Raw genomic sequence first — 17,851 nt, forward strand, 5'->3', positions numbered from 1 at the left:
TGCCAGTGGCCCCTGAATCCACCATGGCCACAACGGGTATCCACTGGTCATGCACTCCCACGTGCACCGTGATAAACAGGTGTCGTTGTCCCTTAGTGACCGAGTTGGAAAGTGAAGGGATGGATGAGTGACTCCGAGATGCCCCTTCTCTGGTCTTGGAGTCCTCTAGTTTTCCGCCGGTATGTCCACCACGGCTGTTACCGACCGGTTGGCCCGATAACGTGACGTCTTCGGTTTGGCAGGGCATTCACGTACGTAGTGGCCTTTTTTGCCACAATATAGGCACAATCCTTGTTTACGGCGTGACTCTTTCTCCGTGGCTGTGAGGCTCGCTCGTATTGCGCCGATGTCCATGGGTTCTCCCTTGGATGCGGTGGAAGTTTCAGGACTTCCCACCGTCACATAGGATGGAAGGGATTTTCCTTTTCTCCCATGATCCCCCTTTCTTTCACTTAGCCTATGTTCCAGCCGTAATACCAGGTTGATAAGGCCCTCACATGTCTTGGGTTGAGGGTCAATATGAGCCACGGCGTCCTTGAGCTCATCGCACAGCCCTTGATGGAAGAGCGCCGTCTGTTTAGCAACAGGCCACTTGGTTTCCGCAACCAGCCTTCGGAACGCGTTGAGATACTGCACCAGGTCGTTGGATCCCTGTCTCAACTCAAGCATTTCACGGTCCGCCGTGTACGAGTCAGCCCTTCTGTCGAATACCTTCAGGAATTCCTCGCGAAAAGCACCCCAATCACATAAGAGGGGGTCGTCCCTGCTCACCAGAGGTACGGCCCATTGTGCCGCGTTTCCAGCCAAATAGGATATAAGGAAAGCCACACGAGCCTGACTCGTGGGGAACGCCTTTGGTTTGCACGATAAATGTAGCGCCACTTGTGTGAGGAATACCTGCACTGTGTTAGGATCCCCACTGTACCTCTCTGGTGTCGCCAAGGGGATGGCTACCGGCATTTCCACTACTACCGCAGGGGTCTGATTCGTGAGGGAAGTGCTGGGCGTGAGCGGGTCCAATTGGATAGCATCCAGTCTGGCTTTTACATCGGCTGTTTCTTGCCTAGAGGCAGCCACTTCAACTTGCATGGCCGCTAAAGCAGCCAGCACATCATCAAGTGTTGCCATGTCTGTTATCGACCGGGAGACAGTTAGTGTTATTAAGGTCGGATATTTTGTAACGCCCTGAACGTCTCAGGATCGTTTAACAGACACGACAATGAGGACGCAACCACTAGTGAAGGGTTAGTTGTTTTAATGAAGGCAAATATAATACAAAGAATAAACAAGTTATAGTCACTGGAATCCTCCAGGCTAAGTACGTTACCAGCCCACAGCACGGATGGTCCTAACCGTCCTCTGCATATACGCCGGTCCCGGCGTATGCCAACAGAGGGCAGAAATGAAATGGCCGACAATGCCAATCGGTAGGCTGTGAGGGGCACGAAGAGTGTTGGGGAGAATCGAGGAGTCAGGGAAACACCCAGCCGGGGTCTCTACCTGAAGGGAGCAGCCGCTCAACCTCTTCCTCAGACTGCACCGGGACGCGGAGTCACCTCCTGGTGATGCGTCACCGATACCCCAATCACAAGCAAGAAGACTGAACCGAGAGCAGCCGCTCGATCGATCCTGTGGACTTCCGAGTCTGTAACGCGGCAAACACCTCCTGGTGTGCGTTACAGCTGGCAGTCCCTGTGTCTCTGGTCGGGCTGGGAGTTACGACTCCAACCAGCAAAAGCGCCACTGCGCTTGGACTCAGCCGAGTCAAAAAGCGAAGCTCAATGGTTGACCGGTAGAGCTTCCGGGTCCTTCACAGGTGACGATGGGGCAAGACACGGCCCAGGGAGTAACGACTCGACCTACCTCCGTTCTTGCCTTACTGGAGCACCACTCCGGAACACTGCTCTTCACGAAGCAGGTACGTCGGTGTGAACACAATATCCGACAGCGTTGTACCTCCCGGTTCCTCCCTTTATAGGGCGTGTTTTCCTTGAGTTATGTAACAGCTCTCCTGTTTACATAAGGGCGTGTTTCCCTTGAGTTATGTAACAGCTCTCCTGTTTACATAAGGGCGTGTTTCCCTTGAGTTATGTAACAGCTCTCCTGTTTACATAAGGGCGTGTTTTCCTTGAGTTATGTAACAGCTCTCCTGTTTACATAAGGGCGTGTTTCCCTTGTATGACAGGAATTCTTGACAGAATTAAAACTACCTACAAGTCCCCAGTATATAATAGGGCATGGCACTTGAGGTAATTTTAAAAGCAGCCTTGTGTTGCTGTACTCCTGGTAAGCGTAAAGTGTACTCGACTTTGGTGGTGGGGGCACTTAAAAAGTGATAAACTATAACATTTTGGCATTCTAGGTACCCCCTGGGTCTCCCCTATGTGTCCCAGGGGTGGGGGCCATGTCATTATGAGGAGGTCCCTTATAAAAGATGTTTTATATGCCCTGAGGATAGAGAAATTGCACATTTCGCTTTCCCAATTATATTAAAGTGCCTCACCAAATCGACGTTGGTGCTAGGAGCACTGCGGGGGAGGATCTACACTATTTTTGCATATTCAGGACCCCTAAAGCCTTCCCTAGGTGTCCCGGGGTGGGGGAGGGTCATATAACTATAAGCAAGTGCCTTATAAAATATGCCCTGATGAGGGAGAAATTGCCCATTGCAGTTTCCCCATTGTAGATGTCTAGTCACATAGGATAACATGGCAATAGTTTATAAATGCATAAATATTGTTAGAAATTAAATTTAAAATACAGTTCAAGGACTTTAGAGAATGGTATTGATAAATCCAAAAATATGCCATTGTTGGATTCATCCTAAAATAAACAGAAAACAAGTTATAAGACTTTCTTGTCTGTAAGCCAAAATTCAGCTTTCCTGCAGTCCTCCCTGATTGGTCAGAGTTAACAGGACTAGCCAGGCTGCTTTGATGAAGTGATAAGTTGCTCACCCAAGGAGAGAGCTCTGCTACACAGGAATGCCAGAAATGGGTTGAGAGGTAGTAAAGCATGAACTTCAAAGGCAACAGGACAGGCAGGGAATGCCAGATCCATCTACCCACCACCCCCTCTGACCCAGCAAGATGTCAGGCTTAAGGCAGGAATTTGCAGATGGTAGGGGGAGGAGAGCTCTGGAAATGAGCCACACTCTAGGTTGGCTAAACTAGTTCTTGCTCACCTGCTGAGATTTCAGCCATACTGAATTTTGGAGGAATAGTGCTTTCTGGGAGAAGATTATGCCACACTTTAGAGGAAGTGGTCATGCTCTGGGGTGTTACCCTTCATCTAATTGGACAGGAGTGCTCTCCTGCTTGACCCCAGAGAACACAGACCAAATATGTGAGAGGTGCAGAGCCTCTCCGATCTGCTGCTTGAAACTAAAAGATGAAGGCGGGTTGCCAAGCTGGAAACTTGATTTGCACCATATGGCCCTGCATTCTGACTGACTACACCTGCTGCATTATCTGGAACTACAGCCCTTTGGATGTACCTTGCTTCTAGAGGAATAAAGAGTGGACTCCCTGAAAGCTACAAGTTAACAGAGCTCACCTGGATCATCACCACCAAGGATCCCCTGCCTGGAGTGCGTCCAGTGGGTTTTTAAGGGTTTTGTCCAGGTGCATTGTGGGAATTATGGTCCCAACCTTTCAAGGACCATCTTAGAGATTCCAGACCCTTGGATTGTGTTTTGGACAATTTGGACCCTCAAGAGGAACTTCAGGAGCACGTTCCAGAAGTTTGGAGAAAAGCTCTATGAGGGAACCGACTCAAACGCTAGAGTCAAGCCGGCCACCTTCAATCGCGAGCCGGCCTGACAACTGGTTCGTTCCACTGAAAAGCTCCGGAGGTCCGACTTCCAGAGTTTGACTGGAGCTCCCTGGAAAGCAAGCCGGCGAGCACTCACCGAATCCTGACTGGTGAAGAGCATCGAGGGACCCCGGCAAAAAAAGCTCCAGAAATGTTTCTAAGTCTGACGGTAAATTCCCGACCAAGGCCTATCACGAGGGGAATCCGAGCAGGGCTTCATCGCGATCGGCCTGAAACTTTGACTTTGTCCCGGTCAAGAGTGATCAGATGTCCCAGAGTGGTGCTATAGTTCTCTAAGTGCTATATAGTGCTAAATCTGTAAAAATTCATATCTCCGGTTTCCTGCATTGGATTTTTGTCATTTTGGTGTAATTTTATAGAAAAAAATATCTTCTATTTTTATAAATCGGTGTTGGATTTTTATTGTGGGTTGTGTCTTTATTATTGGTGTTTTCAGTGATTAACATATCGGTCTCCTTAGTTAAGCTTGCCTGCTCGCAGCCAAGCTACCCAGGGTTGAGCATGGGAATAATTTATTGACACCTGTACTGAGGCCTAGACTGAGTTAGTGGCCTTATTGTCAGCGGTAGATGCATATTTACCACCACTAAAAACTCACTTCCCAACAATCATGTGAGCCTAAGTCCAAGCAGTCTCCTCAATCTCCCTTACCCCATCCCCCCACCTGCTACTCCGACTCCCCAACCCACCCAAGACACCACTGCAGATGTGGTTACTAGGCATCCACTGTTCATTCTTCAAAACATAGAAATCTGTGCTAGAGCTATGGCAGGCAGTGTGATTCAATATGTAGGAGCTAATGAATATGGGGCAAAATCATTCATACTTTTTCCTCTGCCTCTTTGACTGGCAAAAGAGGAATAACCAAGCTTATTCTAAAAGTTTAGCTCAGTGAAGACATTATGGGGTCATAATGACCTGTCTCTTTGTCAAGGGGATTGTATTCATGATCGACACTGGACGTGTCTAACATAGGTTTCAAAGGGCAGCAGTTATGCAAGATTTACAGGTGATATAATGATATTCATTTAGTATGCATTATGTGGGTATCCTGAACATCTGGTCTAATATTGGGCACTCTTGTGCTAAACCAGGTCATGTTGAAAATCACTTGTTGGTTGTCTCAATCTTTTCACCAATTATAAGATTAATTGACCTGAAATATGAACTACAGTCATCTCTCTTCATGGGGAAGGCTTTGATGCAATTTCATCCAGGTCACTCGTATAAAAACATGCACAAAGAGTAAATTTAAACATTAAAGTTTCTTGAGTTCTCTTGATATCGGGATGCATTTGAACGTTTTGACTGAAATCTTTGTCTGACATTGGCAATATCGGTTTCATATTTTCTGTATTGTTTCAACCGACTCAGTTCTTTAAAGTACCGGCAGTGCTCTCAGGCTGCACATGTACATGGATTTGTTGGAGCTGTGCTGCTGGAGTTATTGCTTTTTCCTTGTTGCAGCTTCCTTTCCTGGATCGAGCTACTCCTCTTCATCAACCTCTTCATTAGAAACTAAACAATGCCAACAAAGCCACCTTCAGCCACCCAAGCCCACCACCCGAAACACGAAGACTTCTCCTAAGCCAGTGCCCCCTTCTTTGAGGGCCACTGCGGGTACTGATTGCAGTCAACACCCACAGATGTTTTGTGTCAGTTGCAGTGTTTGTGTCTCCTCCAGCATGGTTATAAATAGTTATGCTTGTTAATTCTTCACTTCTGCCACTTACAACAATCCTTGAAGCATGAATCAGTCCCATGGGTGACAGTGCATTATAACTATAAAAAAAGAATAGTTTTACATTAACACTTTTTTGGGCATGAAGCACAGGGTTGTGGAACACAATATTCATGTTTGCATGATTGTATTGCATGCCTTTGGTTAGAAGGCCTCAGAACTTGCTCAAAATCACTAAGGTCTTTCCATCCTCCTATTTTAGGAGTCCAGAACCACGCTCGGACTGCAGCTGAAAATCGCACCAATGACGTAGAGGCCCGAATTGGAAGTCGAGTGCTAGTTGTCGGGCAGAGAATGGGCACAGTGAGATTTTATGGAGAAACCAGTTTCGCCCCAGGTAGATTACAGAATGTACCTTTTTGGTGACTGTATACTCATTACTTCACTGATGTATCAATGCAAATTCTTCCCAATAATTCGGGTAGGGTAAAGTGTTTTCATTAACGGATCCTTGGAGACTTATTATTGTGTTGACCTGTATTCCCTCACTTTTGATCTGGTGTCCTCCACACATTTTAGCTTGGTGGAGCAGGCTAGGACGAACGCACACACAGTACTCATTGACCAACTGTATTGTGGTATATACTGAATGGCAGGGTTTCCTGTAGAGTTTTTATCAGCCAAGTGGGTCCTGGGTTCCTCACAGACCTCATGGGACAAGTCGGTGGGAAACGGAAAGAAAATTGCTTGCCTGGCTGCTGAATTTTAAAAGTTTTTCTCCGAAGAGTTGTAGAAAAATAACACAAGTAAAATGAAAAAGTAATCTCTGGTGTGTACTCTACAAAGCATTACGTGCATGTGTGATTTATTTGCTAATTCGCCTACTAGCAAAATACAAAAGTCAGTAGTGTACTTTAGCATCAACTAGAGTTTTTTTTTTTTTTTTTGGTTCAAACACAAATATACAAACAGAAAATCAACTGTCACATACTTTTTCACATTCATTTCATTTTCCCTAGGGGGGTAGTATTAATACAATCAAAAATAGCAGTAAGAAAGACTAACTAAGTAATAAGGAATAAAAAACAAAACCGGAAAAAAATAATTAGCAGTTTAATCCTGAATCATACCATGCCAAATAGCATTACATTTTCGTAGTGCCTTAAAACCTCTAATTTTAGCCAATGCTTTTTCTCTTGCAAAGATTTCGATAAAAATACTCCACCACTCCATTTCATTACACAGCTTTGGAGACATCTCTGTAGCCCAGCATTATCTCAGTTGTAGTAAAAGCCTCATCTAATCCAAGTCCAAGTCGATTTCTTAGTGCATTCCGAACCCCTTCCCAAAAAGTCGTTACCATAGTGCACATAGCAAACATGTGAACAATATTTACTCCATATTCGCCACATTTAGTGCAACACGTCTTATTACTTGAGTACTGCAAGTTGTTCTAATAAAATTCAATTTTGAAGATTATAATACTTTCTAGTGGATTCTTTCAAGACCCTTACAAACCATTTTTGTGAGGTTCTACAAACATCTTCAGTATCACCCGGTACTATGTTATCCATAAACATCACCTACAATGTCAGTCGTATGTTGACGACTTCCAGAATATAAGGACAGAAGATGAGCTCCTGATCATTCAGGTCTCTTCTAAATTATCTTTCAAAGATGGCCTGCAGTTGTCTGCAGGTAAATGGCTCTCAGACCAGTTTGACATTACGGTATTCTTCTCTTCCAATGGGAAAATGCAAAACAATAGAAGCAGGACTGAGATGGGCCTAGGGGCTGCTGTCCATACTATTGATTAAATAAACACAAAGACTCAGAGAAGACCCCTAAATAAAGAAACCACAGCACAATAGCCCTGTAACTAACCACTGGTTGCCACCTTTACCCACATCACACTTCCACCATCAGAAACACAGTCATCATGAAGTCCCACAAGATATACCTTACTGTCCAGCAAGCCTCTTTACTCATTTGTTTATTTAATTCAAAGTGTTTTTTAATACATGTGTACTGTCTGTCTAATTACAGCCAAATGTTTCAGAGCTTTCTAAAGCTGTTGTTGTATTATTTGAAAATGACAAGCTTCAGTCTACCCACATTTAAAAAGGGTGGACCAGGGTCCATGACCTCTGTCGTAAGACCATTCACCGAGGAATACAGCCAAACTTTGTCTCTGTACGTTATATATCCCCTAAGAGAAGCCAAGTGAAAGATGTAAAGTCCGCCATATTCCTAGATGGGGAATTGATTTTACTATTGAATTGTCTGTTGAATTATGGTCCAGTGAGCTCAAATCCTCGAGTTGTTGAGGGGGAGCAGAAAGAGAGCATTGCAGACCCCTGGTGGCAGGATGCTACCACTGCAAAACACAAGACAGGAATACAGAGAGCCAGCTCCATAGAAATTAGAGCAGAGGTAAAGCCTAGCGTAGCCCGAACGCAGGAAAGAGATCAAGTACACGCTAACTGCACTAGCACTGCCCGTAGTGGGCCAGTGACTACTCAGGGAGTGCCCCCAATACTGCCTTAAGTCTTTGTCGTGCATCGGTTCATTACAGGCAAGAGGAGAGTCGCGCACTCCAAGTGGCAAGCTGCCACTGACGCAAGAGAAAGGAGACCCTTACCTCCCAGAGCAATCCTGAGTTGCAGCCGGAATACTCTGTTTAGGAGAAGAAGGGTATGGAAGGCGCTGCAGAACGGATCCATCAAAGCACACCAACCTCCACTGCCGTCAATGAAATGGCTGATGCACCTGGGAAGATGCCCCGTCCAACAGACAGGAGCGGACCTGCGAGTGGTCTGTGGCAGGAGAGGCTGCATAATCAAAAGGACACTATGGAGTAAGCAGGATGTCTCTGTAAGAACACGTGGCTTATTGCCACTTCAGAGCATGTGCAGAAAAGACATGCAATGCGTGGCCTGTCTCCACTTTGCAACATTTACAAAGAAGACATGTCACCGGACGCCACATTACACACGAAGCAAGAACTAAGGAAGAAGAGAGCGTGGCACGTTGCCACATTTGCAAACAAGGAAAAGAAGGGGAGAGATAGGAGGGTGCCAATCCTATCACAGGAGAGCATACGACTACAGGTGCACAGGAGAAGTAAACAAGGGGACAGGAACGAGCACTCGTACCATTACCTGAGTGCACCTACTAATACAAGCCATCCACCGAGGTGCGATGCCGTCACAGGAGATAGTTCAGTGGGAGTACCAAATATAAGCCGTCTACATGCGCGAACTGTGTTTGTGCCCCATGCTTCACAGTATGACCATCCAGCCACCTGTCACTGGCTGCTTAAAGTAAATGGCATCCCTGTTTGCTTACACGAATAAGAAGAGCTGCACCAAGTGTGCGATGACCTACATGACTGCAAAGATTCTCCATTCACCCTTTCTCCATGCAAGTCATTACCACCTGTCCTACAAGTCATCTCATGGCAGCCACTCCATCAGTTGCCATGTGCATCACCACCATCCCTGGAGCAACAAGTAACACGACTAGAGTCCTGCAACATTGCCGTACAGAATGACGATCTGAAGAATCAGTGACCATTTGTTTAACTGGCTTACATCCTGATCCCTGTAGCGAAAGCATGATCTGACCAGGACACATCCACCCCTGACGTTGCAAGAGTGACTAGGCGGTGGTTCCGAGGTGGTCTTGTGGCTGTCCGGATGCAGACACAAGCAGACCCAGTGCAGCCCATAGGCAGTCCCGTGGCAACTGAGCCGAGGGGCTGTCCCATGCGTGAGGGACAGACTTTACTTTGCCCTTCCGATGGATTCCAGGAAGTAGCCAGGCCATGCAACAGAGAATTCAATAGGTCACAGAATGCCAAGACTGTCTTCAAGGGATCAAGCAACATCATCGTCAGGTGTTCACAATGGACTCCACCTACGCTCCTGATGCACTTACGTTTGAACCATAAGACACCCAATGCCTTACAGCAAGAGTACGCTGGACCGATGAACATCATATATGTGGACTGTCACTCAACTGACGCAAAGCTGAAAGGTCCGGACTTCAACAGCACCGTGTTCGTGTCCAGATGTACCTGGTTAAAGTATGGATTAGTGCGAAGATGCCCGGGTGCTCCCAGCTGCACCTGTCCATCGGACTGCCTCTCAGAACTGTGAGACTTCAGATATTTTTAGTTGTCTTCTCATTCCTTCCCACAGGTTGGACTCTTGTTAGTTGTACAATTTGGGAGGAATGTTGTGTCCTGCTGGACACAGTCTAGTGTTTTGCCAGCCACTCCCTTGAGGGTTGGCCCATACACCCACCCCACAACCATCCTACACAGGCGTCACCGGTCAGGTGACCCTGCCAATAAAAGAGCCAGAGTGCACGTGATCGAGGTCAGTTCCAGTAACCACCTACACCGTGTCTGTGTCTTCATTCGTTAATTATGTGGGCCGAGGGCCCACGACACAACAGTAGTATGTCTTAAAAGTTTTGGACAGACTGAGACAATAGTTATGTCTAGTGTTGAAGCAACTTAGTGAAGGTGATCCTGTCCACATTAAATAAATACTGGATCTTACAATACCTCTCAACAATGTCCATTAAGCCTTCTCTAGGGATCCAGTTGCAATTGGTCAAACAAAAGGACAAGTAGAGCATCCTGTGCAGCTAGGGAAAGGAAGCGAGCAGATGGAGAACATTAGGGACAATCGTAAGGCCCATCTCAGCGATCTGCATACTTTGTTGGAGCAAACACATTAAACCTCTGAATGGTTCAGAGCTAACTCCATTGTGACATATATTAGAGAAACAAAGGCGGTAAAGTCCCTGGCCCAAACATGCTATCCATATACCGTTGAAAGGTCACAAGGATTAATGCATTCCAGGATCTTTCAGTCACTACAAACGCCTTGACTCCTGTAGGAACTACGTCAGAATTCAAATGTGTAGAAAAGACAAAGTAAAACTGGTTAAATGTCAGCACCTCTTGGTCCTTGTAACTTTCAGAGCAGGAGCTTAACCATCAACCAAATTATTGTCTTACAGACCAGTGTAACCAAAAATAAAAATGCTAGTCTTGTGGCATTTCTAGACTTAGCCACGGTCTTGGACCAGGTGAACTGACAAAGCACACTGAAATTATTGAGGAAGAAACGCTGTCAATTGCTAGTGATAAATATTCTAGAACCATTTTACAACATGTCTACCTAAGTAAGGTTCATAGTAAGAAAGCTACTGATGTTGACATCCACACCTGCATAAGGGCCGCTTCATTGTGCCTAACCTGTTCAACTCATGCCTGCAACCTTTTGCCAGCTCTTAAAAATGTTACTGTTGACTTCTCCCTTTGAGGGGCTGAAAATTCCCCTCCTACTCTTCTTTGATGTTTCGATGTGTGGTCCACAAAGCATCTTGCTCTGCGGAAACGTTTGGCTGCAGTAGGCAGCCACTGCGAAATGAAGCCAATTTAGATAAGGAAGAGGAATCCGTGGTCATGATTTTGGGGCTCAGCATGTAGCCTTGGGGAACAAAAAGTTCTTTCAAAACGATGCAAAGCCCTCTTCTATCTGCAGCTGCCATAAAATTCCTCGCCCAAATAACTCATGGTCTGCTCACATTACAAATATAGCAACCAAGCCAGTGGCAACTGCCAAAAAGTATAATGCTACATAAATGACAGGCAGGATGCTGTGTGGGGTGGAAACATCGCACATACGTGAGAAATTAGGTGCTTTCGACATTGTGTTGTGCTGCTTTTGAAGGAGGCTCTATGACTATTGCCAAAATGAGCCATTTACTAAACCACAACTTTTCATACTCCTTCTGCACAGTTCTGCTAACAGGAAATGTCAGTTTAGTATATGTACACAAGGGAACCCAAAGATCGCAAGCGACCAAGGGTACATTTAGAAATTCTAGAGACAACGACCCCTTAACAAAGAATGAAATACAGTTGTTCTGGATACAAAAATCAGTTCCATGATCAAATTCAATTATCAGAGTTTTACATTTTATTACTACAATTAAAAAAAAAAATTAATTACCCCAGCCGGAATAACTTAAAAAACCAAAGATCAAGAGAGCAAAACAACAATGAACTGAAACAAACAATGAACAAAAAAAAATAATGCACAGAAAACCAGGTGTTAAAAACTGACAATAAAAATCATATAGACATATACAGGCAAGTAAACAGTGACCAACATTAATATAACACCTTTAGGTCACTTCTTATTAAAAGCAAAACACTACTTCACCCAAAACAAAAATACTACAAAACATAGTGTAATAGGGTATGAGGGGGCGGCTCCGTTGAGTGCTGGGGTCACCCGAAAAAGCCAGGTCTTGAGGTCCTTCCTGAACTGGGGCAATGCAGGAGATTGCTGGAGGTGGGGGGGGGGGCTGTTCCAGGCTTTGGCTACGAGGTAGGAGAAGGACTTTCCTCCCGTTCTAGCCTTGCTGATACATGGGACGTTGGCCAGTGAGAGCTGGGTTAAGGAGAGTATCTTTTAGCTGAGTGTTAGGAGAGACAGCTGTTCCATGTATGCGGGCCCGTTGTTGTGAAGGGCCTAGTATGCGTGGATGAGGAGTTTGAAAGTTATTCTTCTTTTGACTGGTGGCCATTGGAGATCGCGGTGGTGTTGGGTGATGTGACTGCGACAGGGGATGTTGAGGATCAGTCTGGATGCAGTGTTCTGAACAGTCTTGAGTTTGCAAGGCATTTCTTGTTGATTCCGGTGTAGAGAGCGCTCACCATAGTCCAGTCTGCTGCTCATGAGTGCGTGCATGACAGTTTTCCTGGATTTGTTGGGATCCATCTAAAGGTCTTTCGAAGCATGCGGATGGTGTTGAAGCAGGTCGAGGAGACGACGTTGATCTGGCGGTTCATTGTGAGCGATGAGTCTAGTATGATGCCGAGGTTTCATGCATGGTTCGTCAGGGTGGAGGAAATTTCCGAGGGGGAAGGGCCACCAGGAGTTGTTCCATACGGAGGTGGTGGAGCCAAGGTTGAGGACTGCTGTCTTTTCTGAGTTGATTTTCGGGCAGCTTATCTTAATCCAGGTGGCGACGGCTTTCATCCCTTCTTGGAAGTTGTGTATGGTGATGTTGGGTTCGTTGGTGACGGAGAGGATCAGCTGGGTGTCGTCGGCGTATGAGACGATGTTGAGCTCATGGTTCCTGATGATGGTTGGGAGGGGAACCATATAGATGTTGAAGAGGGAGGGGCTGAGGGAGGAGCGATGGGGCACTCCACAGTTGATCTCTGTCGGTTCCGAGAGGTAGGGAGGGAGTCTGATCCGCTGAGTTCTGCCGGTTATGAAGGAGGGGATCCAGTCGAGGGTACGTTGGGAGACAGAGTCAAATGCAGCCGAGAGGTCCAGGGGATGCGCGCTGTCATTTCGCCCTGGTCGAGGAGGGTGCGGAAGTCGTCGGTGGTGGCAACTTGGGGAATGTTGGTGCTGTGATTTCTTCTGAATCCAGATTCTACAACCCGACCCGCACTAGCCACCCCCAGAGTTATTTAATCTGGTGTAAATGGCAGAAGGCGGAAAACCTGTGCTTAAAAGCCTGATAAATCTCTGTCCAGTGGGTTAGTTCCCATTCTGGGGACTTAAACTTGTTATCCCCTTTAACACCCGGGGATAAAGCAGCATGTAATTACAGCCCCAGTATCTCCTCGCGGAGTCAACAGGGACTTGTTAAGAGGGCCTAAGTGTAGAATTTTGCCAGAGTAAGCACAAGTCAGAGTAGAAGCAAGTATCAGTACACGGAAATAGAAGTTAATAAAGTAAGTATGAGTAAGAGTTAGGAGTAAATAGGATTAAGTAAAATGGAGTAGAAGAGAGGGTTGCTATATATGCTGTGGAATCTTTAGACTGATGACTTTCTCCTCCAGCAGGTCCAGTGGCCAGTTGTTGTACACATGCATGGTAAAGGCAGCCACTGAAATAGTGCTTGGAAATAAGAGCTCTTTTGTTTTCCAATTTAACAGAATAAGATGTAAATTAATAATGTCCGGAGAGGTGGCAGAGCTTAACAAATTGCTGGTGAAATTATTGCTTCATTAACACAGTAGCCAAGCTAGTTTCAAAATAATAAGAGAACTCCATCATTTTCTCTTTCCATTTGTGATGCGAAATATGTGGGTGTAATAGAGAGAGGATAGGATAGCTGAGAGGCTCCTTTACTCAGAGAGGATAGCTGATAGGCTCCTTTACTCAGAGAGGACAGCTGATAGGTTCCTTTACTCAGAGAGGATAGCTGATAGGTTCCTTTACTCAGAGAGGATAGCTGATAGGTTCCTTTACTCAGAGAGGATAGCTGAGAGGCTCCTTTACTCAAAGAGGATAGCTGAGAGGCTCCTTTACTCAGAGAGGATAGCTGAGAGGCTCCTTTAGTCAGAGAGGATAGCTGATAGGCTCCTTTACTCAGAGAGGATAGCTGATAGGTTCCTTTACTCAGAGAGGATAGCTGAGAGGCTCCTTTACTCAGAGAGGATAGCTGAGAGGCTCCTTTACTCAGAGAGGATAGCTGAGAGGCTCCTTTTGTCAGAGAGGATAGCTGAGAGGCTCCTTTAGTCAGAGAGGATAGCTGAGAGGCTCCTTTACTCAGAGTGGATAGCTGATAGGCTCCTTTACTCAGAGAGGATAGCTGAGAGGCTCCTTTACTCAGAGAGGATAGCTGAGAGGCTCCTTTACTCAGAGAGGATAGCTGATAGGTTCCTTTACTCAGAGAGGATAGCTGATAGGTTCCTTTACTCAGAGAGGATAGCTGAGAGGCTCCTTTACTCAGAGAGGATAGCTGAGAGGCTCCTTTACTCAGAGAGGATAGCTGAGAGGCTCCTTTTGTCAGAGAGGATAGCTGAGAGGCTCCTTTACTCAGAGAGGATAGCTGAGAGGCTCCTTTAGTCAGAGAGGATAGCTGATAGGCTCCTTTACTCAGAGAGGATAGCTGAGAGGCTCCTTTTGTCAGAGAGGATAGCTGAGAGGCTCCTTTAGTCAGAGAGGATAGCTGAGAGGCTCCTTTAGTCAGAGAGGATAGCTGATAGGCTACTTTTGTCAGAGAGGGTAGTTGATAGGCTCCTTCAGTCAGAGAGGATAGCTGATAGGCTCCTTTAGTCCGGGACGGTGAATGTAAACAAAATTCCTTCTTGGTCAGTCCTTTGGTTGCAAAGCACTACCAATTATTATTGCTGTGGAAATAATTGTATAATTCCAAGACGGCCAGAGCTGCTGACTTTGGAGCTGGACTTTGGACAGTTTTGAGTCTCTGCGCTTGCTCAACATCCTGTGATTCTGGCCAAATCCCTTAATCTCCTTGTGCCTACCAAAAATGAATGTGTCCTTTTGTAATGTAACTGGTGCTCATGTAAAGCTCTCCAACATCTTCGAGTCGAGTTTGCGCTATATAAAACGGCAAATTAAAATAAATAGAAGGGAGCAGCAGAGCACCAGTTCTCCACAGAGCCGCAGCATCCTCTCAGTGGGAAATCTTTGGCGAGGGAAAGGGATGCGGGATACAGTAGGAAGCATCCCCAGAGCAGAGTGGGGCTGGGGAGTAAAAGAGGCCGGAGAGGAGGGAGGGAGAACGTTAATACTAACAGTAGTAGTGGCACACAGCCAGGTACTACTTAATGGATCAATCATCATTGCAAAGTGTAACTGTAAAAAATTTAAAAATCTGCAAGTAGAAAATGTAACCTACAGCAAAATGATGTAGGTTGATGCAGAATGTGAAGGACCCTTTAAGCATGCTAAGGTGCACACCCACACAAGCTAACAAGCTGATCCAGATCCATTTGTATTTATTGCATATTGTGCTGGCACTAGATTTGCCACACACCTTGAGCTGTAACTGTGTGTAGCCAGACCTAAAAAGGAACAGGCAAAGCAATGTGGGGTAGGAAAGTAAGGTGGTCTTCCTAAAGTGGTAAAATAAAATTGAGGAAGACGAAAATGGCCCTCACTTCCACCACACCACAAAGAAGAAATTGAAAATGCTAATGAAATTACATCAGTGTTAGGAGCATAATTGACTGAAGCAAATTTCCCAAATTGCATCTGCCTATGACTGATAAATGTGAAGTCTGTGGTACTAAGTCAAACACATCAAGGCCCATAGGCCAGTGATAAAACGTATGTGTGTTTTACATCTGCTCATCCGGAAACCCTATGGCTCTGACATCATTAATGAAGATCATGACATACTCAATTATTTGAATTGACGGTATCAAAGATTGTGCTACCTTTGTGTTAGTGGTGAGGCCTGTGTGATCTGCTTGGATACTAAGCTGTCCACACTTAGGTGAGCTGAGAAATTGACTGTCATGGAATGCGGCAGCTTCACTGCCTCCTGCAGCTACTTAACCCACATGTGATGCAATTGACACCACAAAGGCTGCTAACAAGTATAGAAGTGGTGAATGTGCACCAACAGAGGGAGTATAACTGTTCACTGAGCTCCACTTTAACTCTCCTCATTGCACCCCTGACTGTGCTAATGAAATGGGTGCCTATGTTGTACTAGTCTGCACCACCACAGTCAATGTCTGCATGCCATTGCTGACCATGTTTCTCAATGTTTGGGCATTTTTGATTTAATGATTCAACTGTGCTGTTTGTTGTTTTAGGCTTTTGGTATGGTATTGAGCTGGACAAACCTCATGGCAAGAACGATGGTTCTGTTGGAGGTGTTCAGTACTTCAGTTGTCCTCCCAAACATGGAATTTTTGCCCCACCCTCTAGGGTGCAAAGGTGAGTTAAAACAAATTGCTGTCTGGGAGATTTATCTTTGTATATTTCCTTGGTTACTTGCTTGCTTACTTTGATGTTTTTTCAATTCATTGTAGTTCTACGGGAAACTCATTGTAATTGGTTGTACTGCTACACACTGTGGGATTTCATTGAGAGGCTAGTGTCTGTCTTCTTGCTTGCTTGACTGAATTACCCCAGCCAGATAAGCAAAGGCTCATTCAGACGACCAGGAGTTTGGAAATGATTTGCCTGTTTTTATTGCAAACTTTCAAACGTAAGCAGACAGTAAAAAAAAACCTATCTTGTCCTTGCTCCTGGAAGTGAGCTGGAGCAGCGTAAAACGGTCGTATGAAAAACAGGGAATGGCTAGTTAAATTGTATTGTCTGCTTAAATACGTTTTTGCAGATATGCACAGACGCGCCATATGCCTGCCTTTGTGTAAAGCTGTTGGAGGTTCCTTTTGTATTGAAGGATGCTGAGGTGGTGTGCCGGCCTAGTCTGATCACTCTGATGTACCCTGCGCATGCTCTGTGTGCTCGTCAACTATTTGGACTTGCCTTAGGGACTGCCGGCACTACAGCGATTGTCAGGTGTGAGACTACTCCCGCAATGCCTGCCTCTCACTTCTTCCCTAGTGGAGGTGGAGAATGATTGGACAGACAATATTGGCTGGCCTTTTTCTAGGAGACTGTGCCTCCCTGGGAAGTATGGTCATTTTTGGCAGAGGGCCAGAGGGGAGCCTAGTGAACCTCTTTGCCTTGAGATATACGCTGACAGCCATGCTGCTTGAGACACACCATCATATTGAGGAGCAAGGCCTAGACTGGTGAAGACCACATAAGTGTCTCCTCAATGCAGAGTCATGATATATTTCAACTATCTCAGGGTAGCTGGTAAGACTCCGCTGTGACCATTGAATTGTTGCTGAAGGTTTTTTTTGGACTGTGTGATTTTGCTGCTGGTGGCTAAATCTCATCTGTGCCTTTTCATCATGGGCAAGGTGACAGACAGTGGCCACAATTGCAGTTTTCTTGTAGGAGGGATGTTTGTAGGACTGGAGAAAATACTGCTCACCGTGCAGAAGGAATTACCGAGGCACTTCTGCCTGTGACATTCTCCAAGATGTGAGACCAGGAATGTATGTCAGGTGTGGATACCAAGCTAGATGCACTGTTTTGTAAAGTCAAGCATACACATATATGGCTGGAGTGGACAAGCATTATAACAGACCGAACCATGCAGAGAAGTGCATATATCGGACCTGGAAGACTTTGGTTGTAAAACCACCTTGAAGTCACATACCTTCATTCACAAATGATGGCCATGGACGTCTAGACTGAGGATTTGGAGGGTCATTCCAGAAGATATAAAATCAGGACTCTTGGAGTTGAAGAGACCAACTAGATTCCAAACATGGAGCCCTCTGTAGTACAATTACCTCAGGACCTCTTCAGCAGCACCTCATCTGGTTATTTTAAGGTGGGAAGTGCACAACTTGGCATCTCCCATCAGGTGTCCCTGGCCCAATTAAAGCTTGTATATGAATGAATGAATGAAAAGTATTTATTAAGAGCAAACTAGTGCCCAGAGGAG

The 17,851-nt window shown here is 45.6% G+C and overlaps 1 protein-coding gene across 1 annotated transcript in view; it reads left to right on the forward strand.

The window, feature by feature from the left end:
• Positions 1–17,851, forward strand: part of CLIP4 (CAP-Gly domain containing linker protein family member 4) — a 188,161-nt gene that overhangs the window by 143,740 nt on the left and 26,570 nt on the right. The window contains exons 9-11 of the mRNA XM_085609523.1: positions 5,302–5,454; positions 5,778–5,912; positions 16,134–16,257. Of these exons, the coding sequence (XP_085465649.1) occupies positions 5,302–5,454; positions 5,778–5,912; positions 16,134–16,257 (412 nt within the window). The remainder of the gene's footprint in view (positions 1–5,301; positions 5,455–5,777; positions 5,913–16,133; positions 16,258–17,851) is intronic.

Source organism: Triturus cristatus, chromosome 6 (assembly GCF_964204655.1).
Source record: "Triturus cristatus chromosome 6, aTriCri1.1, whole genome shotgun sequence".
In the NCBI taxonomy this organism is placed as follows: Eukaryota; Metazoa; Chordata; class Amphibia; order Caudata; family Salamandridae; genus Triturus; species Triturus cristatus.